Source organism: Mobula hypostoma, chromosome 6, assembly GCF_963921235.1.
Source record: "Mobula hypostoma chromosome 6, sMobHyp1.1, whole genome shotgun sequence".
NCBI lineage: Eukaryota > Metazoa > Chordata > Chondrichthyes > Myliobatiformes > Myliobatidae > Mobula > Mobula hypostoma.
Genome location: NC_086102.1, coordinates 4,328,366 through 4,353,129, shown reverse-complemented (window position 1 = coordinate 4,353,129; position 24,764 = coordinate 4,328,366). Strand labels below are relative to the sequence as shown.

Sequence of the window (24,764 nt, the reverse complement as noted above, 5' to 3'; positions counted from 1 at the left end):
ATGACACCCAGGTACGGTACCGGTGGGGACGGGTCTGTCACTGTATAACACCGGGGTACGGTACCGGTGGGGACGGGTCTGTCACTGTATAACACCGGGGTACGGTACCGGTGGGGACGGGTCTGTCACTGTATAACACCGGGGTACGGTACCGGTGGGGACGGGTCTGTCAATAATAAACACCGGGGTACAGAACTGATGGGGATGGGTCTGTCTCTGTATAACACCGGGGTGCGGTACCGGTGGGGACGGGTCTGTCAGTGTGTAACACCGGGGTACGGTACCGGTGGGGACGGGTCTGTCACTGTATAACACCGGGGTACGGTACCGGTGGGGACGGGTCTGTCACTGTATAACACCGGGGTACGGTACCGGTGGGGACGGGTCTGTCAGTGTATAACACCCGGGTACGGTACCGGTGGGGACGGGTCTGTCAGTGTATAACACCCGGGTACGGTACCGGATGGGACGGGTCTGTCACTGCAATAACACTGGGGTACAGTAGCAGTGGGGAAGGGTCTGTCACTGTATAACACCGGGGTACAGTACCGGTGGGGACGGGTCTGTCACTGTATAACGCCGGGGTGCGGTACCGGTGGGGACGGTTCTGTCACTGTATAACACCGGGGTACAGTACCGGTGGGGACGGGTCTGTCACTGTATAACACCGGGGTGCGGTACCGGTGGGGACGGGTCCGTCACTGTGTAGCACCGGGATACGGTACCGGTGGGGACGGGTCCGTCAGTGTATAACACCCTGGTACGGTACCGGTGGGGACGGGTCTGTCACTGTATAACACCCGGGTACAGTACCGGTGGTGACGGGTCTGTCACTGTATAACACCGGGTTACAGTACCGGTGGGGACGGATCTGTCACTGTATAACACTGGGGTACAGAACTGATGGGGACGGGTCTGTCAATAATAAACACCGGGGTACAGAACTGATGGGGACTGGTCTGTCACTGTATAACACTGGGGTACGGTACCGGTGGGGACGGGTCTGTCACTGTATAACACCGGGGTACGGTACCGGTGGGGACGGGTCTGTCAATAATAAACACCGGGGTACAGAACTGATGGGGACGGGTCTGTCTCTGTATAACACCGGGGTGCGGTACCGGTGGGGACGGGTCTGTCAGTGTGTAACACCGGGGTACGGTACCGGTGGGGTACCGTGGGACTGGTCTGTCAGTGTATAACACCGGGGTACGGTACCGGTGGGGACGGGTCTGTCAGTGTATAACACCGGGGTACGGTACCGGTGGGGACGGGTCTGTCAGTGTATAACACCCGGGTACGGTACCGGTGGGGACGGGTCTGTCACTGCAATAACACTGGGGTACAGTAGCAGTGGGGACGGGTCTGTCACTGTATAACACCGGGGTACAGTACCGGTGGGGACGGGTCTGTCACTGTGTAACACTGGGGTACAGTACTGGTGGGGACGGGTCTGTCTGTGTATAACACCCGGGTACGGTACCGGTGGGGACGGGTCTGTCACTGTATAACACCCGGGTACGGTACCGGTGGGGACGGGTCTGTCACTGTATAACACCGGGGTACAGTACCGGTGGGGACGGGTCTGTCACTGTATAACACCGGGGTACAGTACCGGTGGGGACGGGTCTGTCACTGTGTAACACTGGGGTACGGTACCGGTGGGGACGGGTCTGTCTGTGTATAACACCCGGTTACGGTACCGGTGGGGACGGGTCTGTCACTGTATAACACTGGGGTACAGTACCGGTGGGGATGGGTCTGTCACTGTATAACACCCGGGGAACAGTACCGGTGGGGACGGGTCTGTCAGTGTATAACACCGGGGAACAGTACCAGTGGGGACGGGTCTGTCACTGTATAACACCGGGGTACCGTACCGGTGGGGAAGGGTCTGTCAGTGTATGACACCCAGGTACGGTACCGGTGGGGACGGGTCTGTCACTGTATAACACCGGGGTACGGTACCGGTGGGGACGGGTCTGTCAGTGTATAACACCGGGGTACGGTACCGGTGGGGACGGGTCTGTCAATAATAAACACCGGGGTACAGAACTGATGGGGACGGGTCTGTCTCTGTATAACACCGGGGTGCGGTACCGGTGGGGACGGGTCTGTCAGTGTGTATCACCGGGGTACGGTACCGGTGGGGACGGGTCTGTCAGTGTATAACACCGGGGTACGGTACCGGTGGGGACGGGTCTGTCAGTGTATAACACCCGGGTACGGTACCGGTGGGGACGGGTCTGTCAGTGTATAACACCCGGGTACGGTACCGGATGGGACGGGTCTGTCACTGCAATAACACTGGGGTACAGTAGCAGTGGGGAAGGGTCTGTCACTGTATAACACCGGGGTACAGTACCGGTGGGGACGGGTCTGTCACTGTATAACGCCGGGGTGCGGTACCGGTGGGGACGGTTCTGTCACTGTATAACACCGGGGTACAGTACCGGTGGAGACGGGTCTGTCACTGTATAACACCGGGGTACAGTACCGGTGGGGACGGGTCTGTCACTGTGTAACACTGGGGTACAGAACTGATGTGGACGGGTCTGTCACTGTATAACACCGGGGTACGGTACCGGTGGGGACGGGTCTGTCAATAATAAACACCGGGGTACAGAACTGATGGGGACGGGTCTGTCACTGTATAACACTGGGGTACGGTACCGGTGGGGACGGGTCTGTCACTGTATAACACCGGGGTACGGTACCGGTGGGGACGGGTCTGTCAATAATAAACACCGGGGTACAGAACTGATGGGGACGGGTCTGTCACTGTATAACACTGGGGCACGGTACCGGTGGGGACGGGTCTGTCACTGTATAACACTGGGGTACGGTACCGGTGGGGACGGGTCTGTCACTGTATAACACCGGGGTACGGTACCGGTGGGGACGGGTCTGTCAATAATAAACACCGGGGTACAGAACTGATGGGGACGGGTCTGTCTCTGTTTCACACCGGGGTGCGGTACCGGTGGGGACGGGTCTGTCAGTGTGTGACACCGGGGTACGGTACCGGTGGGGACGGGTCTGTCACTGTATAACACCGGGGTACGGTACCGGTGGGGACGGGTCTGTCAGTGTATAACACCCGGGTACGGTACCGGTGGGGACGGGTCTGTCACTGCAATAACATTGGGGTACAGTAGCAGTGGGGAAGGGTCTGTCACTGTATAACACCGGGGTACAGTACCGGTGGGGACGGGTCTGTCACTGTGTAACACTGGGGTACAGTACTGGTGGGGACGGGTCTGTCTGTGTATAACACCCGGGTACGGTACCGGTGGGGACGGGTCTGTCACTGTATAACACCCGGGTACGGTACCGGTGGGGACGGGTCTGTCACTGTATAACACCGGGGTACAGTACCGGTGGGGACGGGTCTGTCACTGTATAACACCGGGGTACAGTACCGGTGGGGACGGGTCTGTCACTGTGTAACACTGGGGTACGGTACCGGTGGGGACGGGTCTGTCTGTGTATAACACCCGGTTACGGTACCGGTGGGGACGGGTCTGTCACTGTATAACACTGGGGTACAGTACCGGTGGGGATGGGTCTGTCACTGTATAACACCCGGGGAACAGTACCGGTGGGGAAGGGTCTGTCAGTGTATAACACCGGGGAACAGTACCAGTGGGGACGGGTCTGTCACTGTATAACACCGGGGTACAGTACCGGTGGGGAAGGGTCTGTCAGTGTATGACACCCAGGTACGGTACTGGTGGGGACGGGTCTGTCACTGTATAACACCGGGGTACGGTACCGGTGGGGACGGGTCTGTCACTGTATAACACCGGGGTACGGTACCGGTGGGGACGGGTCTGTCAGTGTATAACACCGGGGTACGGTACCGGTGGGGACGGGTCTGTCACTGTATAACACCGGGGTACGGTACCGGTGGGGACGGGTCTGTCAATGATAAACACCGGGGTACAGAACTGATGGGGACGGGTCTGTCTCTGTATAACACCGGGGTGCGGTACCGGTGGGGACGGGTCTGTCAGTGTGTAACACCGGGGTACGGTACCGGTGGGGACGGGTCTGTCACTGTATAACACCGGGGTACGGTACCGGTGGGGACGGGTCTGTCAGTGTATAACACCCGGGTACGGTACCGGTGGGGACGGGTCTGTCAGTGTATAACACCCGGGTACGGTACCGGATGGGACGGGTCTGTCACTGCAATAACACTGGGGTACAGTAGCAGTGGGGAAGGGTCTGTCACTGTATAACACCGGGGTACAGTACCGGTGGGGACGGGTCTGTCACTGTATAACGCCGGGGTGCGGTACCGGTGGGGACGGTTCTGTCACTGTATAACACCGGGGTACAGTACCGGTGGAGACGGGTCTGTCACTGTATAACACCGGGTTACAGTACCGGTGGGGACGGATCTGTCACTGTATAACACTGGGGTACAGAACTGATGTGGACGGGTCTGTCACTGTATAACACCGGGGTACGGTACCGGTGGGGACGGGTCTGTCAATAATAAACACCGGGGTACAGAACTGATGGGGACGGGTCTGTCACTGTATAACACTGGGGTACAGTACCGGTGGGGACGGGTCTGTCACTGTATAACACCGGGGTACGGTACCGGTGGGGTCGGGTCTGTCAATAATAAACACCGGGGTACAGAACTGATGGGGACGGGTCTGTCTCTGTATAACACCGGGGTGCGGTACCGGTGGGGACGGGTCTGTCAGTGTGTAACACCGGGGTACGGTACCGGTGGGGACGGGTCTGTCACTGTATAACACCGGGGTACGGTACCGGTGGGGACGGGTCTGTCAGTGTATAACACCGGGGTACGGTACCGGTGGGGACGGGTCTGTCAGTGTGTAACACCGGGGTACGGTACCGGTGGGGACGGGTCTGTCACTGTATAACACCGGGGTACGGTACCGGTGGGGACGGGTCTGTCAGTGTATAACACCCGGGTACGGTACCGGTGGGGACGGGTCTGTCACTGCAATAACACTGGGGTACAGTAGCAGTGGGGAAGTGTCTGTCACTGTATAACACCGGGGTACAGTACCGGTGGGGACGGGTCTGTCACTGTGTAACACTGGGGTACAGTACAGGTGGGGACGGGTCTGTCTGTGTATAACACCCGGGTACGGTACCGGTGGGGACGGGTCTGTCACTGTATAACACCCGGGTACGGTACCGGTGGGGACGGGTCTGTCACTGTATAACACCGGGGTACAGTACCGGTGGGGACGGGTCTGTCACTGTGTAACACTGGGGTACGGTACCGGTGGGGACGGGTCTGTCTGTGTATAACACCCGGTTACGGTACCGGTGGGGACGGGTCTGTCACTGTATAACACTGGGGTACAGTACCGGTGGGGATGGGTCTGTCACTGTATAACACCGGGGAACAGTACCAGTGGGGACGGGTCTGTCACTGTATAACACCGGGGTACAGTACCGGTGGGGAAGGGTCTGTCAGTGTATGACACCCAGGTACGGTACCGGTGGGGACGGGTCTGTCACTGTATAACACCGGGGTACGGTACCGGTGAGGACGGGTCTGTCACTGTATAACACTGGGGTAAGGTACAGGTGGGGATGGGTCTGTCACTGTGTAACACCGGGGTACGGTACCGGTGGGGACGGGTCTGTCACTGTATAACACCGGGGTACGGTACCGGTGGGGACGGGTCTGTCAGTGTATAACATCCGGGTACGGTACCGGTGTGGATGGGTCTGTCAGTGTATAACACTGGGGTACAGTACCGGTGGGGAAGGGTCTGTCACTGTATAACACCGGGGTACAGTACCGGTGGGGACGGGTCTGTCACTGTGTAACACTGGGGTACGGTACCGGTTTTTACGGGTCTGTCTGTGTATAACACCCGGGTACGGTACCGGTGGGGACGGGTCTGTCACTGTATAACACCGGGGTACAGTCCCGGTGGGGACGGGTCTGTCACTGTATAACACCGGGGTACAGTACCGGTGGGGACGGGTCTGTCACTGTGTAACACTGGGGTACGGTACCGGTGGGGACGGGTCTGTCTGTGTATAACACCCGGGTACGGTACCGGTGGGGACGGGTCTGTCACTGTATAACACTGGGGTACGGTACCGGTGGGGATGGGTCTGTCACTGTATAACACTGGGGTACGGTACCGGTGGGGATGGGTCTGTCACTGTATAACACCGGGGTACAGTACCGGTGGGGAAGGGTCTGTCAGTGTATCACACCCGGGTACGGTACCGGTGGGGTCGGGTCTGTCACTGTGTAACACCGGGGTACGGTACCGGTGGGGACGGGTCTGTCACTGTACAACACTGGGGTACGGTACCGGTGGGGACGGGTCTGTCACTGTATAACACTGGGGTATGGTACCGGTAGGGATGAGTCTGTCGCTGTATAACACTGGTACGGTACCGGTGGGGACGGGTCTGTCACTGTGTAACACCGGGGTGCGGTACCGCTGGGGACGGGTCTGTCAGTGTATAACACCGGGGTGCGTTACCGGTGGGGACGGGTCTGTCACTGTATAACACCGGGGCGCGGTTCCGGTGGGGACGGGTCTGTCAATGGTCTAACGCCGGGGTACGGTACCGGTGGGGACGGTCTGTCACTGTATAACACCGGGGTATGGTACCGGTGTGGATGGGTCTGTCACCGTATAACACCAGGGTACAGTACCGGTGAGGACGGGTCTGTCACTGTATAACACCGGGGTACGGGACCGGTGGGGACGGGTCTGTCGCTATATAACACTGGGGTACGGTACTGGTGGGGACGGGTCTGTCACTGTGTAACACCGGGGTACGGTATCGGTGGGGACGGGTCTGTTACTGTGTGACACCGGGGTACAGTACCGGTGGGGACGGGTCTGTCGCTATATAACACTGGGGTATGGTACTGGTGGGGACGGGTCTGTCACTGTATAAGACCCGGGTACAGTACCGGTGGGGACGGGTCTGTCGCTGTGTAACACCGGGGTGCGGTACCGGTGGGGACGGGTCTGTCACTGTGTAACACCGGGGTACGGTACCAGTGGGGACGGGTCTGTCAGTGTGTAACACCGGAGTACGGTACCGGTGGGGACGGGTCTGTCACTGTGTAACACTGGGGTACGGTACCGGTGGGGACGGGTCCGTCACTGTGTAACACCGGGGTGCGGTACCGGTGGGGACGGGTCTGTCACTGTGTAACACCGGGGTACGGTACCGGTGGGGACGGGTCTGTTCACTGTGAAATTTTAGTTTGAAGACGGGGGTTGGTGTTTCCTGGGTGCTGTCAGATAAGGATCGTGTCATGGCTTTCAGTAACTCTGAAAGTGATCAATCAAGTCAGGCCTGGCGTCAGAATAGCTGACTTTGATGGTGCCTGTGAGGCTGTTGTGTAACTGTGGGGAAGCGTTTATTTTCCTCTGTGCAGGTGGATTGTAAACCAGCACAGCAGTGAAACTGCCCACCGCCCCTCCTGCACCAGCCTGGTGACTATGAAGTGGATGTGTACAGGGTGGCTGGGGCTATGATGACGGATCCCTCCCACTCTGTTCACAAACAGGGGAACAGTGCCCTTTACTTCCTCTGCAGTCCTTTTCGTGTCCACTCAGCAATTTCTTCATTCATTCCTTTCGTTTATTTTGCTAAGAAGTCCGATTTGAGAATCAGGTTTATTATCACCGGCATGTGTCGTGAAATTTGTTAGCAGCAGCAGTTCAATACAATACATAATATAGAGGGGAAAAAAAAAATCATAATAATAAATAAATAAGGAAATCACTTAGAGTATACATATATTGAATAGATTAAAAGTCGTGCAAATAGCAGAAATAATATATATTAAAAAAGTGAGGTGCTCATGGGTTCAAAGTCCATTTAGGAATCGGATGGCCGAGGGGAAGAAGCTGTTCCTGAATCGCTGAGTGTGTGCCTTCAGGCTTCTGTATCTCCTACCTGATGGTAACAGTGAGAAAAGGACATGCCCTGGGTGCTGGAGGTCCTTAATAATGGACACTGCCTTTCTGAGACACCGCTCCCTGAAGATGTTCAGGGTACTTTGTAGGCTTGTGCCCAAGATGGAGCTGACTAGATTTATAATCCTTTGCAGCTTCTTTCGGTCCTGTGCAGTAGTCCCTCCATACCAGACAGTGATGCAGCCTGTCAGAATGCTCTCCATGGTACAACTATAGAAGTTTTTGAGTGTATTTGTTGGCATGTCAAACCTCTTCAAACTCCTAATGAAGTATAGTCTCTGTCTTGCCTTCTTTATAACTACATCAATACGTTAGGACCAGGTTAGATCCTCAGAGATCTTGACACCCAGGAACTTGAAGCTGCTCACTCTCTCCACTTCTGATCCCTCTATGTGGATTGGTATGTGTTCCTTCGTCTTACCCTTCCTGAAGTCCACAGTCAGCTCTTTCACCTTACTGACGTTGAGTGCCAGGTTGTTGCTGTGGCACCATTCACTAGTTGGCATATCTCACTCCTGTACGCCCTCTCGTCACCACCCGAGATTCTACCAACAATGGTTGTATCGTCGGCAAATTTATAGATGGAATTTGAGCTATGCCTAGCTACACAGTCAGGGGTATAGAGAGAGTAGAGCGCACACCCCAGAGGTGCACCAGTGTTGATTGTCAGTGAAGAGGATATGTTATCACCAATCCGCACAGATTGTGGTCTTCAGCTTAGGAATTCGAGGATCTAACTGCAGAGGGAGGTACAGAGGCCCAGGTTCTGCAACTTCTCAGTCAGCATTGTGAGAATGATGGTGTTAAATGCTGAACTAAAGTCGATGAACAGCATCCTGACATGGGTATTTGTGTTGTCCATGTGAAGAGCCATTAAGGTTGCATCTGCCGTTGACCTATTGTGACAATAGGCAAATTGCAGTGGATCCAGGTCCTTGTGTTCATTCTGAAGCCTTTTGGAAGTTCATATTTAATTTTAATTTTGGTTTGAGATTCAGCGTGGTTTCAGGCCCTCCCTGCCCAATTCCACCCGCACTGCCCAATTACACCTACTCTAGACATGACAATAACATGATAATTGTGCTTTGATTGGTACCGCCTCCCCCACCCCGCCATCTGTACCGACCAGCTACTGTGGTGGTGCTTCAGGTCCTGCAGACCTGAGAACCCGTCCCCTAAGACTTGCCCCTTACCCTCCTCTTTTCCTCTCTTACCATTAGCTCTGACCTCTGGGAGTTTAGTAAAGATCCTCTTCGATGTTGTTGCTCTGTTGGAGAATAGGTGGTCAATTAGAATGTGGTAATAGCAATGGCTCCTCAACATTTGCATGTTTTTGGTGAGTTTTCTACTCAGTGTATGCCTGAGACAATGTAACAGACTCTTGGACATAACATTGCTCCTTGCTGCATTTCACCACTCTCTTCCGCTGTCTTAAAAGCTTCTTATCTGTCAGGAGGTTGTGTGTTCAGGAGGACTGTTCCTCTGAGTGTACTTGCTGGAGTTTAAAAAGGGGAATCCCATTGAGTCTGTCGAGTATTGAAAAGCCTGGATGAAGTGGATGTGGAGAGTTTCCTGTTGTGCGAGAGTCTTGGATCAGAGGGCACAGCCTCAGAATAGAGGGGCGTCCATTTAGAACAGAGGTGAGGAGGAATTTCTTTAGCCAGAGGATGGTGAATCTGTGGAATTCTTTGCCACAGATGGCTGTGGAGGCCAAGTCGTTGGGTATATTTCGAGTGGAGATTGACAGGTTCTTGATTAATCAAGGCTTCAAAGTTTATGGGGAAAAAGCAGGAGAATGGGGTTCGGAGGGAAAATAATTCAGATATGATTGAATGGTGGAGCAGTCTCATTGGGCCGAATGGCCTAATTCTGCTCATATGTCTTATGATCACATTGCCAAGTTTAATACATCTCTCCAGTAAACAGAAGGGATTCTGCAGATGATGGAAATCTAGAGTAACATACACACTCGGCAGATGGAGTTCAACCCAGATAGGTGTGAAGTGGTTCATTTCAAAAGGTCCAATTTGAAGACAGAATATAATATTAATGGTCAGCCTCTTGGCAGTGTGGAGGATCGGTGAGATCTTGGGATCCCTGTCCATAGGACACTCAAAGCTGCTGCGCAGGTTGACAGTGTTGTTAAGAAGGCGTGTGGTGTGTTGGCATTCATCAACCGGGGGATTGAGTTCAAGAGGCGTGACGTAATGTTACAGCTATATATGACCTTGGTCAGATCCCACTTGGAGTACTGTGTTCAGTTCTGGTCACCCCACTACAGGAAGGATGTGGATGCAACAGAGAAAGTGCAGAGATTTACAAGGATGTAAACCTGTCCGCAAGAATATTGGCCCTCTTGGATTCAAGGTCCCTTTTATACAGGTCACGCCTGCCCCAGAAAAGGTCCCAATTATCTAGAAAACTACAGAAAGGATGTTGGAAACCATAGAAAGGGTGCAGAGGAGATTTACAAGGATGTTGCCTGGATTGGAGAGCGTGCCTTATGAGAATAGGTTGAGTGAACTTGGCCTTTTCTGCTTGGAGGTGTATAAGATGATGAGGGGCATTGATCGTGTGGATAGCCAGAGGCTTTTCCCCAGGGCTGAAATGGCTAGCATGAGAGGGCATAGTTTTAAGGTGCTTGGAAATAGGTACAGAGGGGATGTCAGGAGTAAGTTTTTCACACAGAGAGTGGTGGGTATGTGGAATGCACTGCCAGCGAAGGTGGTGGAGCCGGATACAATAGGGTCTTTTAAGAGCCTCTTAGGTAGATACATGGAGCTTAGAAAAACAGAGGGCTATGCAATAGGCAAATTGTAGGCAGTTTCTAGAGTAGTTTGCATGGTCGACACAACATTGTGGGCTAAAAGGCCTGTAATGTGCTGTAGATTCCTATGTTCTATGTTCACAATGCTGGAGAAACTCAGCAGGTCAGGCAACATCTATGGAGTCATGATGTCCTGGTCCTGATGAAGGGTCTCTGCCTGAAACCTTGACTCTTTGTTGCTCTCCGTAGATGCTGCCTCAGCTGCTGAGTTTCTCCAACGTTTTGTGTGTGTTGCTCTGCAGTACTCCAATGCTGTCCAGACAAGGCTTTCTGTCTCATTGGGCAGAAGATGCAAAAGTCTCTTAGCATGTCCCACCAGGCACAAGGCCAACTATCAGTCTGCTCCCTGGTATAAGATGAACCCTTGACTTCACATGCTACCTCGTTATGACTTTGCAACTCACTGTTTACCTGCATTGTACCATTGAGTACATCTGCACAGAGTTGTCACAGGAAAGCAGCATCCATCATCATACACCCCCACCATCCAGGACATGCCCCCTTTTTGCTGCTGCCATCACGAAGAAGCTACAGGAGCCTCAGGACTCTCACCACCAGGTTGAGGAACAGTTATTACCCCTCAAGCATCAGGGTCCTGAACCAGAGGAGATAACTTCACTCAACTTCACTTGCCCATCCCTGAACTGTCCACAACCTATGGGCTCACTTTCAAGGACTCTTTAGTCTTCATCTCAGGTTCTTGATGTTTTTTTGCTTATTTATTTATTATTATTTCTTTTTATCTTTTGTATTTGCATAGTTTGTTGTCTTTTGCACACTGGTTGTTGGGTGCAGTCTTTCACTGATTCTATTATGGTTCTTGGATGTATTCTGTATGCCCGCAAGCAAATGAATCTCAGAGTTGTATATGGTGACATATATGTACTTTGATAATAAATTTACTTTGAACTTTGCACTGCACTTTCTGTGTAGCTGTTACACTTTATTCTGCATTGTCATTAATTTCCTGTGTTCTGCCTCAATGCAGTGTGTAATGAACTGATCTGCATGAACACTACGCAAGACAAGTTTTTCATAATATCTCACTACATGTGACAATAGTTCAACATTCAAAATAAATTTATTGTCGAAGTACATACATGTCACCATATGCTACCTTGAGATTAATTTTCTTGTGGCATACTCAGTAAGTATAAACAAACATGCAAGCAATAAATATCGAGACCATGAGATGGAGTCCCTGAAAGTGAGTCTATATTGTTAGAACATTTCAGTGATGGGGTGAGTGAAGTTATCCCCGCTGGTTCAAGAGCTTGATGGTTGAGGGGTGATCACTGTTCCTGAACTTGGTGGTGTGGGACCTGAGGCTCTTGTATCTCCTTCCTGATGGCAGCAGTGAGGAGAGAGCATGTCCTTTATAATAGATGCTGCTTTTTGTGACAGCTCTCGAAGTAGATGTCGTCAGTGGTGGGGAGGGCTTTACCCACGATGGACTGGGCTATATCTACTATTTTTTGTTGGCTTTCAGTAATAAACCAATTTACTAATTTGTCCCGAGTGACTGGGTAGAGCTATGTCTGAGGTGTAAGATGCTCCCTCCCTCCATTAGCCTACAGGTGGTGGGGTGGCGATGGAGATGTAAGGCACTCCTTCCCTCCGCTCGCCTGCACGTCACCCTTGTGCGAGGTGTAGCACTCGCTTACCCTCAGATCAGGGGCATGGGAGCAGGGGGTGGATGGTTGAATGAGCAGCTGGTTCATATCACAAGTCCTGGTTATGTGACCACTGACACCAGGCAGACAATCTCTGAAGAGTATTGATAATGGCTGGGGTCACCCATCTTGTAAAGACACTGCTCAGAAGAAGGCAATGGCAAACCAGTTCAGTAGAAATCTGACAAAAACATTCATGGTCATGAGATCATGATCGCCCACGTCATATGGCACAGCACATACTGATGATGATGATAAAGCAGAAAGAACACAATAAATATAATATAAAAGTGAGCCCATAAAACACAATATGCAAAAAAACTATTGATTGTCACCCTATATGCATAAGATTAGTTTCAACTCTGGCTGCCTACTCTATTCCTCTCATAACCTTGTAAACCTCTCTCAGATCTCCCCTCCACCCTCTGCCACTCCAGAGAAGACAACCCGAGTTTGTCCAACCTCTCGTTATAGTACATGAACTCTAATTTAGGCAACATCCTGGTAAACTTCTCTGCACCCTCTCCAGAGCCTCAACACCCTTCCTGTCATGGGGGGACCACAACTAAATGCAATACTCCAAATGTGGTGTAACCAGAGTTTGATAAAGCTGCAACATAACTCTTGATTCTTGAACTCGATGCCTCAAATTATAAAGGCAAGCATCTCGTATGCCTTCTTTACCACTCTGTCTCACTATCTGAACAGCATGTTTCCTCTAGTGGAGGAATCGAAGACCAGAGGGCACAGCGTCAGAACAGATGGACATACATTTAGTACAGAGCTGAGGGGGAATTTCTTTAGCCGGGGGCTGGTGAATCTCTCGAATTCATTGCCGCAGATGGCTGTGAAGGCCAAGTCATTTGGTGTATTTAAAGTGGAGGTTGATAGGTTCTTGATTAGTCAGAGTGTCAAAGCTTATGGGGAGAAGACTCCCCTCCAACCCCCTTCCAATCACCCTCCTCTCCCCCTTCTTACCCCCTCCGCCCCCTTCTTACCCCTCCGCCCCCTTCTTACCCCTCCGCCTCCTTCCCCCCTCTGCCCCCTTCCCCCCTCTGCCCCCCTTCCCCCCTCTGCCCCCTTCCCCCCTCTGCCCCCCTTCCCCCCTCTGCCCCCCTTCCCCCCTTCTCTCCCCTCCTTCCCCCCTCCTTCCCCCCTCCTTCCCCCCTCCTTCCCCCCCTCCTTCCCCCCCTCCTTCCCCCCTCCTTCCCCCCCTCCTTCCCCCCCTCCTTCCCCCCCTCCTTCCCCCCCTCCTTCCCCCTTCCTTTCCCCCTCCTTCCCCTCTTCTCCCCCTCCTCTCCCTCCCCCCATGGTCCTGCTATGGTTGTCACCCACCGTGTGCTTCCGGAGTGCTGTGGAGCTGGTGTAGGGACGTGCACTCACTGGGTTCTGTCCACCGTTTGCTCTCACGGCTTGTCTGTGCTGCGATCAGGTTGAACGGAGTTACTACGTTGAACTTCTGGGTTGTGGACGGCTGGGAGCCGTGGGTCACTCACACTGTTTCAGGTTCATGGTGGGTTTCTGATGAATTCATCCACCATGCTGATAGAGATCTGTGATGTCACAGGGCCAGGCCCTGCTCACCCAACACGCTGAGCTGACACTGCAGATTTGCTAGTTGGATATGTTACTCCTCTCAATATCTGTCTTCCTTTTGGACTCATCTGGGGGCAAGCAACACAGTCTCTATTCTTGAAATACTGGAGCTGTGCCCCACTTTTCAGAAGAATTGTGTTGATTCCTAACCTAGACCCGTGTACTCATCTTTGCCCCCGACCCCTCAGACCTTTGACTTTAGTCTGAAACTTGAGATCAACAGTTGATGTTGCAGTTTTTGCCATTTGAAGAACGTTCTAAACTTCTGTTGCGTGTAGAAATGGCTCCGAGATTCATTTTGAACTTTTGGCACTTTTTTAGATGGTGGCCTGATTGTTACATCAGGAAAATGATAAGAGATTGGAAAATGATAGGAGCAAAATTAGGTCATTTGGCCCATCAAATCTACTCTGCCATACCATTACGGCTGATTTATTGTCTCTCTCAACCCCATTCTCCTGCCTTCTCCTAGTAATCTTTGATGTCCTGACTAATCAAGAATCTATCAACCTCTGCTTTTAATGTACCTAATCATTTGGCCTCCACAACCATCTGTGGAAATTAATTCTACAGACTCACCACCCTCTGGCTAAAGAAATTCTCTGTTCTAAATGGATGCCCCACTGTTCTGAGGCCATGGCCTCTGGTCCTAAACTCTCGCACTGGAGGAAACATCCTCCCCACATCCACTCTATCTGTGTCCTCTGGTCATAGACTCCCCACTATAGCAAACATCCTCTCCACATCCACTCTATCTGTGTCCTCTGGTCATAGACTCCCCACTATAGGAAACATCCTCTCCACATCCACTCTATCTGTGTCCTCTGGTCCTAGACTCCCCCACTATAGAAAACATCCTCTTCACATCCACTCTATCTGTGCCCTCTGGTCCTAGACTCCCCACTATAGGAAACATCCTCTCCACATCCACTCTATCTGTGCCCTCTGGTCCTAGACTCCCCCACTATAGGAAACATCCTCTCCACATCCACTCTATCTGTGTCCTCTGGTCATAGACTCCCCACTATAGAAAACATCCTCTTCACATCCACTCTATCTGTGTCCTCTGGTCCTAGACTTCCCACTATAGGAAACATCCTCTCCACATCCACTCTATCTGTGCCCTCTGGTCCTAGACTCCCCACTATAGGAAACATCCTCTCCACATCCACTCTATCTGTGTCCTCTGGTCCTAGACTTCCCACTATAGGAAACATCCTCTCCACATCCACTCTGTCTGTGTCCTCTGGTCATAGACTACCCTACCATAGGAAACATCTTCTCTACCATCACTCTATTCTAGGCCTTTCAATACTCAGTAGGTTTCAATGAGATCCCTCACTCATTCTAAGATCCAGTGAGTACAGGCCCAGAGCCATCAAATGCTCCTCGTGGGTTAACCCTTTCATTCCTGGAATAATTCTTGGAACCTGCTCTGGACCCTTGTCAATACCAGCACATTCTTTTCTCAGAGAAGGGGCCCAAAGCTGCTCATAATGCTCCAGGAAAACCTTCTCTCTCCCAACCCCCGCTATGCCATTTCCCCTTAAAATCTTGAAAAAGCAGTGTATATTACTTGTAAAGCCTCTATGGATGCTTCAGTGTGTCTCATCTATACTGAGAGGGTCCATGTGTCATCTTGATGAATTTACACTGGAAAGCCCCAGCTCACTCAACCTGTCCTCTTGAGACCTGCTCTCTCGTACAGGCAGGATCCTGGTAAACCTCCTCTGCACCCTCCAAAGCTTCCTCATCTTTCCTATAATGAGAGGACCAGAACTGAACGCGGTATTCCAAGTGTGGTCTGACCAGTGTTTTGGAGTGCTGCAACGTTATCTCAGAATGTGGACTGAGGTCTTGTTTTCTCTCTCTCCTCTCCAGGTGCAGGAGATCAAGCCCTCTTCTCTTCCGTGTACTCGATACTTGTGCAGCAACTTCCACGGGAACCCATGGAATGGAGAAGGTACTGTCCCCGTAACTGCTTACCTGTGGTTAGAGCTGACGTTCTGAGACACTGGAATACAGCACTTGCTTGCTGTTGCCATTGACTGCGTGAGACACACATTCAGAGTTATTTATCACATGTACATCCAAAGATATAGTGACATGTGTCATTGGTGTCAACGACCAACACACCCAAGATATTCTTCCTCATCTCTGCTCTAAAGGGATGGCCTTGTATTCTGAGGCTGTGTCCTCTGGTCCTAGACTCCCCCACTGGAGGCAACATCCTCTCCACATCCACTCTATCTGTGTCCTCTGGTCCTAGACTCCCCCACTGGAGGCAACATCCTCTCCACATCCACTCTATCTGTGTCCTCTGGTCCTAGACTCCCCCACTGGAGGTAACATCCTCTCCACCTCCACTCTATCTGTGTCCTCTGGTCCTAGACTCCCCCACTATAGGAAACATCCTCTCCACATCCACTCTATCTGTGTCCTCTGGTCCTAGACTCCCCACTATAGGAAACATCCTCTCCACATCCACTCTATCTGTGTCCTCTGGTCCTAGACTCCCCCACTATAGGAAACATCCTCTCCACATCCACTCTATCTGTGTCCTCTGGTCCTAGACTCCCCACTATAGGAAACATCCTCTCCACATCCACTCTATCGAGGCTTTCAACATTCAATAGTTTTCAATGAGATCCCTCCTTATTCTTCTAAACTCCTGCAAGTACAGACACAGAGCCATCAAACGCTCGTCATAGAACCTTTTATTCCCAGGATCATTCTTGTGAACCTCCTCTGGATCCTCTCCAATGCCAGCACATCTTTTCTTAGATAAGGAGCCCAAAACTGCTCACAATACTCCACTCGCAGTCTGATCAGTGCCTTATAAATCCTCAGCACTGCATTCTTGCTTTTATATTCTAGTCCTCTCAAAATTAATGCCAACATTGCATTTGACTTATTGACTCAACCCGCTGGTTAACCTTTAGGGAATCTTGCATGAAGCCTCCTAATTCCCTTGAAATCTCAGATGTCTGAATTTGCTCCCTGATTAGAAAATAGTCTACTCCTTTATTCATTCTACCAAAGTGCTTTTCTCAGTGGTTAGCTGATCAGTCTGTGAGGTGTTCTGGGTGCTTTGCTCGATGGCCAGCTGAGGTCGTGCTGCTGGTTGGAGGGAAACATTTATCCCCAGTATTAAGCACATCGACAAGGAGTGCTGCCACAAGAAAGCAGCATCCATCACCAAGGATCCCACCATCCTCTTCATCCTTGTCCTCTTCGCAGTACAGTCCCACCATCGGGCGAGAGGTACAGGAGCCTCAGGACCCACACCACCAGCTTTAGGAGCAATTATTACCCCTCAACCATCAGGCTCCTGAAAAAGTGTTGATAACTTTAATCACCACTGCTCCGAACAGAGAAGACAACAGCAGAGTACGGTCATTCAGCCCACAATGATGTGTTGACCTTTTAACCTGCTCTAGCCCTTATCTCCAACAGGGAACTCTATTTTGCTATTACTTTTAAGTCTGTTTAAGAGCATTTAAAATGTCGCTAATGTACCTGTCTCTACTGCCACCCCTGCCAGGACGTTCTATGCACACAGTACTCATTCTCTTTGTAAAGTAAAATCCTACCACTGACATCCCCTTCTACTTTATGTAATTTTGATCACCCTTGTTCTATGACGCACAGACTCACTTTCAGAGACTCGTTACAACTCAGACTCTCAATGTTGTTTTTTATAAGCATCATTTGTTTTCTTTCGAACTTTAGTTGTTTGTCAGTCTTTGTTTATGTATAGTTTTCATTAATTCTATTGAATTTCTTTATATTCCTGTAAACGCCTGTGAGGAAATGAACCTCCGGGTAGTATATGGCGGCAGACTTTGTTGCTGAGTTGTTCTTTGAACTTTGGATTTTGGGCTTTGGAAAGGTGGTGGCGGTGGAGGTTTGAACGTTGTTTCTCCGCGTTCCAGGTCATATGGACGCCCACCGAAGATGATCCACTTGGAGGCTAATTTTGTTCAGTTTAAGGAAGAGTTGATTCCCAAGGAGGGTAACCGAGCACTATTAACCTTCCCGTTCCTGCACATATTTTGGACAGACTGCTGTGTAAGTATGGGAGCTGCAGTGTACGGTGTACTATTTTCCTCATTCCCAGGGCTGGAGTGTACAGTACTATTGTCCTCAATCCCGGAGCTGGAGTGTACGGTACTATTTTCCTCATTCCCGTGGCTGGAGTGTACGGTGTACTATTGTCCTCATTCCCGGGGCTGGAGTGTACGGTACTATTTTCCTCATTCCCGGGGCTGGAGTGTACGGTACTATTTTCCTCATTCCCATCGCTGGAGTGTACGGTGTACTATTTTCCTCATTCCCGGGGCTGGAGTGTACGGTGTACTATTTTCCTCATTCCCGGGGCTGGTACGGTGTAAGGTCTGGAGTGTATGGTGTACTATTTTCCTCATTCCCGGGGCTGGAGTGTACAGTACTATTTTCCTCATTCCCGGGGCTGGAGTGTACGGTACTATTTTCCTCATTCCCGTGGCTGGAGTGTATGGTGTACTATTTTCCTCATTCCCGGGGCTGGAGTGTACGGTGTACTATTTTCCTCATTCCCGGGGCTGGAGTGTACGGTGTACTATTTTCCTCATTCCCGGGGCTGGAGTGTATGGTGTACTATTTTCCTCATTCCCGCGGCTGGAGTGGATGGTGTACTATTTTCCTCATTCCCGGGGCTGGAGTGTACGGTGTACTATTTTCCTCATTCCCAGGGCTGGAGTGTACGGTGTACTATTTTCCTCATTCCCGTGGCTGGAGTGTACGGTGTACTATTTTCCTCATTCCCGGGGCTGGAGTGTACGTGTACTATTTTCCTCATTCCCATGGCTGGAGTGTACGGTGTACTATTTTCCTCATTCCCGGGGCTGGAGTGTACGGTGTACTATTTTCCTCATTCCCGGGGCTGGAGTGTACGGTACTATTTTCCTCATTCCCGGGGCTGGAGTGTATGGTGTACTATTTTCCTCATTCCCGGGGCTGGAGTGTACGGTACTATTTTCCTCATTCCCGGGGCTGGAGTGTACGGTGTACTATTTTCCTCATTCCCGGGGCTGGAGTGTACGGTGTACTATTTTCCTCATTCCCGGGGCTGGAGTGTACGGTACTATTTTCCTCATTCCCGGGGCTGGAGTGTACGGTGTACTATTTTCCTCATTCCCGGGGCTGGAGTGTACGGTGTACTATTTTCCTCATTCCCGGGGCTGGAGTGTACGGTACTATTTTCCTCATTCCCGTGGCTGGAGTGTACGGTGTACTATTGTCCTCATTCCCGGGGCTGGAGTGTACGGTACTATTTTCCTCATTCCCGGGGCTGGAGTGTACGGTACTATTTTCCTCATTCCCGTGGCTGGAGTGTATGGTGTACTATTTTCCTCATTCCCGGGGCTGGAGTGTACGGTACTATTTTCCTCATTCCCGTGGCTGGAGTGTATGGTGTACTATTTTCCTCATTTCGGGGCTGGAGTGGATGGTGTACTATTTTCCTCATTCCCGGGGCTGGAGTGTACGGTACTATTTTCCTCATTCCCATGGCTGGAGTGTACGGTGTACTATTTTCCTCATTCCCGGGGCTGGTGTGTACGGTACTATTTTCCTCATTCCCGTGGCTGGAGTGTACGGTACTATTGTCCTCATTCCCGGGGCTGGAGTGTAAGGTACTATTTTCCTCATTCCCGGGGCTGGAGTGTACGGTGTACTATTTTCCTCATTCCCGGGGCTGGAGTGTACGGTACTATTTTCCTCATTCCCGGGGCTGGAGTGTACGGTGTACTATTTTCCTCATTCCCGGGGCTGGAGTGTATGGTGTACTATTTTCCTCATTCCCTGGGCTGGAGTGGATGGTGTACTATTTTCCTCATTCCCGGGGCTGGAGTGTATGGTACTATTTTCCTCATTCCCATGGCTGGAGTGTACGGTGTACTATTTTCCTCATTCCCGGGGCTGGAGTGTACGGTGTACTATTTTCCTCATTCCCGCGGCTGGAGTGGATGGTGTACTATTTTCCTCATTCCCGTGGCTGGAGTGTACGGTGTACTATTTTCCTCATTCCCGGGGCTGGAGTGTACGGTGTACTATTTTCCTCATTCCCGGGGCTGGAGTGTACGGTGTACTATTTTCCTCATTCCCGGGGCTGGAGTGTACGTACTATTTTCCTCATTCCCGGGGCTGGAGTGTACGGTGTACTATTTTCCTCATTCCCGGGGCTGGAGTGTACGGTGTACTATTTTCCTCATTCCCGGGGCTGGAGTGTACGGTGTACTATTTTCCTCATTCCCGGGGCTGGAGTGTACGGTGTACTATTTTCCTCATTCCCGGGGCTGGAGTGTACGGTACTATTTTCCTCATTCCCGGGGCTGGAGTGTACGGTGTACTATTTTCCTCATTCCCGGGGCTGGAGTGTACGGTGTACTATTTTCCTCATTCCCGGGGCTGGAGTGTACGGTGTACTATTTTCCTCATTCCCGGGGCTGGAGTGTACGGTGTACTATTTTCCTCATTCCCGGGGCTGGAGTGTACGGTGTACTATTTTCCTCATTCCCGGGGCTGGAGTGTACGGTACTATTTTCCTCATTCCCGGGGCTGGAGTGTTCGGTGTACTATTTTCCTCATTCCCGTGGCTGGAGTGTACGGTGTACTATTTTCCTCATTCCCAGGGCTGGAGTGTACGGTGTACTATTTTTCCTCATTCCCATGGCTGGAGTGTACGGTGTACTATTTTCCTCATTCCCGGGGCTGGAGTGTACGGTGTACTATTTTCCTCATTCCCGGGGCTGGAGTGTACGGTGTACTATTTTCCTCATTCCCGGGGCTGGAGTGTACGGTGTACTATTTTCCTCATTCCCGGGGCTGGAGTGTACGGTGTACTATTTTCCTCATTCCCGGGGCTGGAGTGTACGGTGTACTATTTTCCTCATTCCCGGGGCTGGAGTGTACGGTGTACTATTTTCCTCATTCCCGGGGCTGGAGTGTACGGTACTATTTTCCTCATTCCCGTGGCTGGAGTGTACGGTACTATTGTCCTCATTCCCGGGGCTGGAGTGTAAGGTACTATTTTCCTCATTCCCGGGGCTGGAGTGTACGGTGTACTATTTTCCTCATTCCCGGGGCTGGAGTGTAAGGTACTATTTTCCTCATTCCCGGGGCTGGAGTGTACGGTACTATTTTCCTCATTCCCGGGGCTGGAGTGTATGGTGTACTATTTTCCTCATTCCCGGGGCTGGAGTGTACGGTGTACTATTTTCCTCATTCCCGGGGCTGGAGTGTACGGTGTACTATTTTCCTCATTCCCGGGGCTGGAGTGTACGGTGTACTATTTTCCTCATTCCCGGGGCTGGAGTGTACGGTGTACTATTTTCCTCATTCCCGGGGCTGGAGTGTACGGTACTATTTTCCTCATTCCCGGGGCTGGAGTGTACGGTGTACTATTTTCCTCATTCCCGGGGCTGGAGTGTACGGTGTACTATTTTCCTCATTCCCGGGGCTGGAGTGTACGGTGTACTATTTTCCTCATTCCCGGGGCTGGAGTGTACGGTGTACTATTTTCCTCATTCCCGGGGCTGGAGTGTACGGTGTACTATTTTCCTCATTCCCGGGGCTGGAGGTGTGTACGGTGTACTATTTTCCTCATTCCCGGGGCTGGAGTGTACGGTGTACTATTTTCCTCATTCCCGGGGCTGGAGTGTACGGTGTACTATTTTCCTCATTCCCGGGGCTGGAGTGTACGGTACTATTTTCCTCATTCCCGGGGCTGGAGTGTACGGTGTACTATTTTCCTCATTCCCGGGGCTGGAGTGTACGGTGTACTATTTTCCTCATTCCCGGGGCTGGAGTGTACGGTACTATTTTCCTCATTCCCGTGGCTGGAGTGTACGGTGTACTATTTTCCTCATTCCCGGGGCTGGAGTGTACGGTGTACTATTTTCCTCATTCCCGGGGCTGGAGTGTACGGTGTACTATTTTCCTCATTCCCGGGGCTGGACGGTGTCATTCCCGGGGCTGGAGTGTACGGTGTACTATTTTCCTCATTCCCGGGGCTGGAGTGTACGGTGTACTATTTTCCTCATTCCCGGGGCTGGAGTGTACGGTGTACTATTTTCCTCATTCCCGGGGCTGGAGTGTACGGTGTACTATTTTCCTCATTCCCGGGGCTGGAGTGTACGGTGTACTATTTTCCTCATTCCCGGGGCTGGAGTGTACGGTGTACTATTTTCCTCATTCCCGGGGCTGGAGTGTACGGTGTACTATTTTCCTCATTCCCGGGGCTGGAGTGTACGGTGTACTATTTTCCTCATTCCCGGGGCTGGAGTGTACGGTGTACTATTTTCCTCATTCCCGGGGCTGGAGTGTACGGTGTACTATTTTCCTCATTCCCGGGGCTGGAGTGTACGGTGTACTATTTTCCTCATTCCCGGGGCTGGAGTGTACGTGTACTATTTTCCTCATTCCCGGGGCTGGAGTGTACGGTGTACTATTTTCCTCATTCCCGGGGCTGGAGTGTACGGTGTACTATTTTCCTCATTCCCGGGGCTGGAGTGTACGGTGTACTATTTTCCTCATTCCCGGGGCTGGAGTGTACGGTGTACTATTTTCCTCATTCCCGGGGCTGGAGTGTACGGTGTACTATTTTCCTCATTCCCGGGCTCCCCTCTCTGCCTCTGGAACAGGTGCTTCCCTTTGGCCGTCAACTTTTGTATGAGCTATAGAACTCGAGGTCATTGGTGACAGGTGAAAAAAAGAGGGGAAGTTCTTTGCTCAGAGGGTGGTGAGAATGTGGAACGAGCTCCTGTGGAAGTATGTTTGTGGATTTGATTTCAACATTTTGGACAAGTTTGTATAGGTACATGGATGAGAGGGGCATGTGGGGCTATGGTGGGGGCATGTCGATGGAATTAGTCAGATTAATGGGTCGGCAAGCACTAGATGGGCCGAGGAGCCTGCTTCTGTTCTGTAGTGTTCTTTCACTGTATGATTCCGTGACTGTCTTTGTGCCGTGAGCCTTGACCCTTGACCCTCCAGGTGAGGATTAATCTGTTCAGTGGAATGCCAAAAGACTACAGGACCTGAGTTACAGAGAACAGTTGAACACGTTTGGACTTCATTCCCTTAAATACAGGAGATTGAGGGGAAATTTGCTAGAGGTGTTCATAATTATCAAGGGCATAGATCAGGTTTTTCCCACTGAGGTTGGGTGGGACTACAAATAGAGGTCATGGGTTAAAAGTGAAAGGTGAAGTATTTAAGGAGAAGATGAGGGGGATCTCCCTGGTAGCAGTTTCTACATTCTCCCCGTGACCACGTGAGTTTCCTCCGGGTGCTCCGGTTTCCTCCCACAGGCCAAAGACGTACTGGCTGCTAGGTTAATTGGTCATTGTATATTGTCCTGTGATTAGGCTGGGATTAAATTGGAGGATTGCTGGGCCAGAAGGGTCTGTCCACCCGTTATTTTACTAAATAAATAAACATCTTCACTCAGAGGGAGTTGAGAGTGTGGGACGAGCTGCCAGTGCAAGAGGTGGATATGGGTTTGATTCTGAAAACTGAGAGAAGTTTGGGTACGTACATGGAAGGGAGCACTCCGGAGGGCTGTTGTCTGGGTGCAGATTGACACAACCGGACAGATTTGTGGTTCTGCATGGAGCTGAGATGAGGTGGTGCTATGGAAGGTTACAAGAGGCAATGTAATTTTCCGGTGTGTTTCCACACCAAACCCCCTTCCCCCTTACAAACGAGAAAATTTGCAGATGCTGGAAATCTGAGCAACACACATAAAATGCTGGAGGAACTCAGCAGGCCAGGGAACATCTGTGGAAAAAGTACAGTCACATTTCGGGCCGAGACCCTTCATCAAGACCTGCCGAAAGGTCTCGGCCTGAAACGTCGTCTGTACTTTTTTCCAGAGATGTTCCCTGGCCTGCTGAGTTCCTCCAGCATTTTGTGTGTGTGTGTCTTCTCCCCCGTTCTATCCTATTCAGGATGCCAACTCCTGTTCCCATACCAGTTATCAGAAGAGCAGTTTGCTCCTCTGCTTTATGTGGGGAATTAGTGTAACGTATTACATAGACTCTCCACATTAAAACTTGAACAGCATAAAAGTTCACGGCACCAGTGATCAGGGCTTAACCCCACTACTGTCTGTGAGGAATCTGTATGTTCTCCCCGTGACAGCGTGGGTTTCTTCCCACAGTCCAAAGATGGACTGGTCAGTAGGTTAATTGATGATAAATAATCCCGTGATTGCGCTCGGGTTAAATAGGTGGGCTGGAAGAGCCTGTTCCATGCTGTATCTTGAAATGAATAAATAGATACATAAATAAATAATTAGATGTATATTTTTATCTGTTCGCTCAGCAGCTTGTACCGGAGGCCTGCACAGTGTGAGGGTCTGAGCTTTGGGAAAACAGAGCACCCTGTGGTTTGTTGAAATCTGGTCTTCCTTTGAATTTTCTAGGACACCGAGGTTTACAAGGCAACAGCGAAGGACGAGATCACAAAATGGCAGAACATTTTAAAGGCCTACAGCAGTTCCGACTGGCTGATTGTTGTTGTGGAAAGTGACGCCAAGAAAAAGAACAAAACCAACATTCTCCCCAGAACTTCCATCGTTGATAAGATCAGAAACGACTTCTGCAACAAGCAGAGTGACAGGTACAGTGAATGTATCTGCTTTGACAAGTTCAGTCGTCATTC

The 24,764-nt window shown here is 51.2% G+C and overlaps 1 protein-coding gene across 1 annotated transcript in view; it reads left to right on the top strand.

Moving 5' to 3' along the window:
- trappc10 (trafficking protein particle complex subunit 10) overlaps nt 1-24,764 on the top strand; it is a 130,457-nt gene that overhangs the window by 26,850 nt on the left and 78,843 nt on the right. Inside the window, 3 exon segments of the mRNA XM_063050211.1 lie at nt 15,939-16,020; nt 17,993-18,128; nt 24,526-24,722. Of these exon segments, the coding sequence (XP_062906281.1) occupies nt 15,939-16,020; nt 17,993-18,128; nt 24,526-24,722 (415 nt within the window).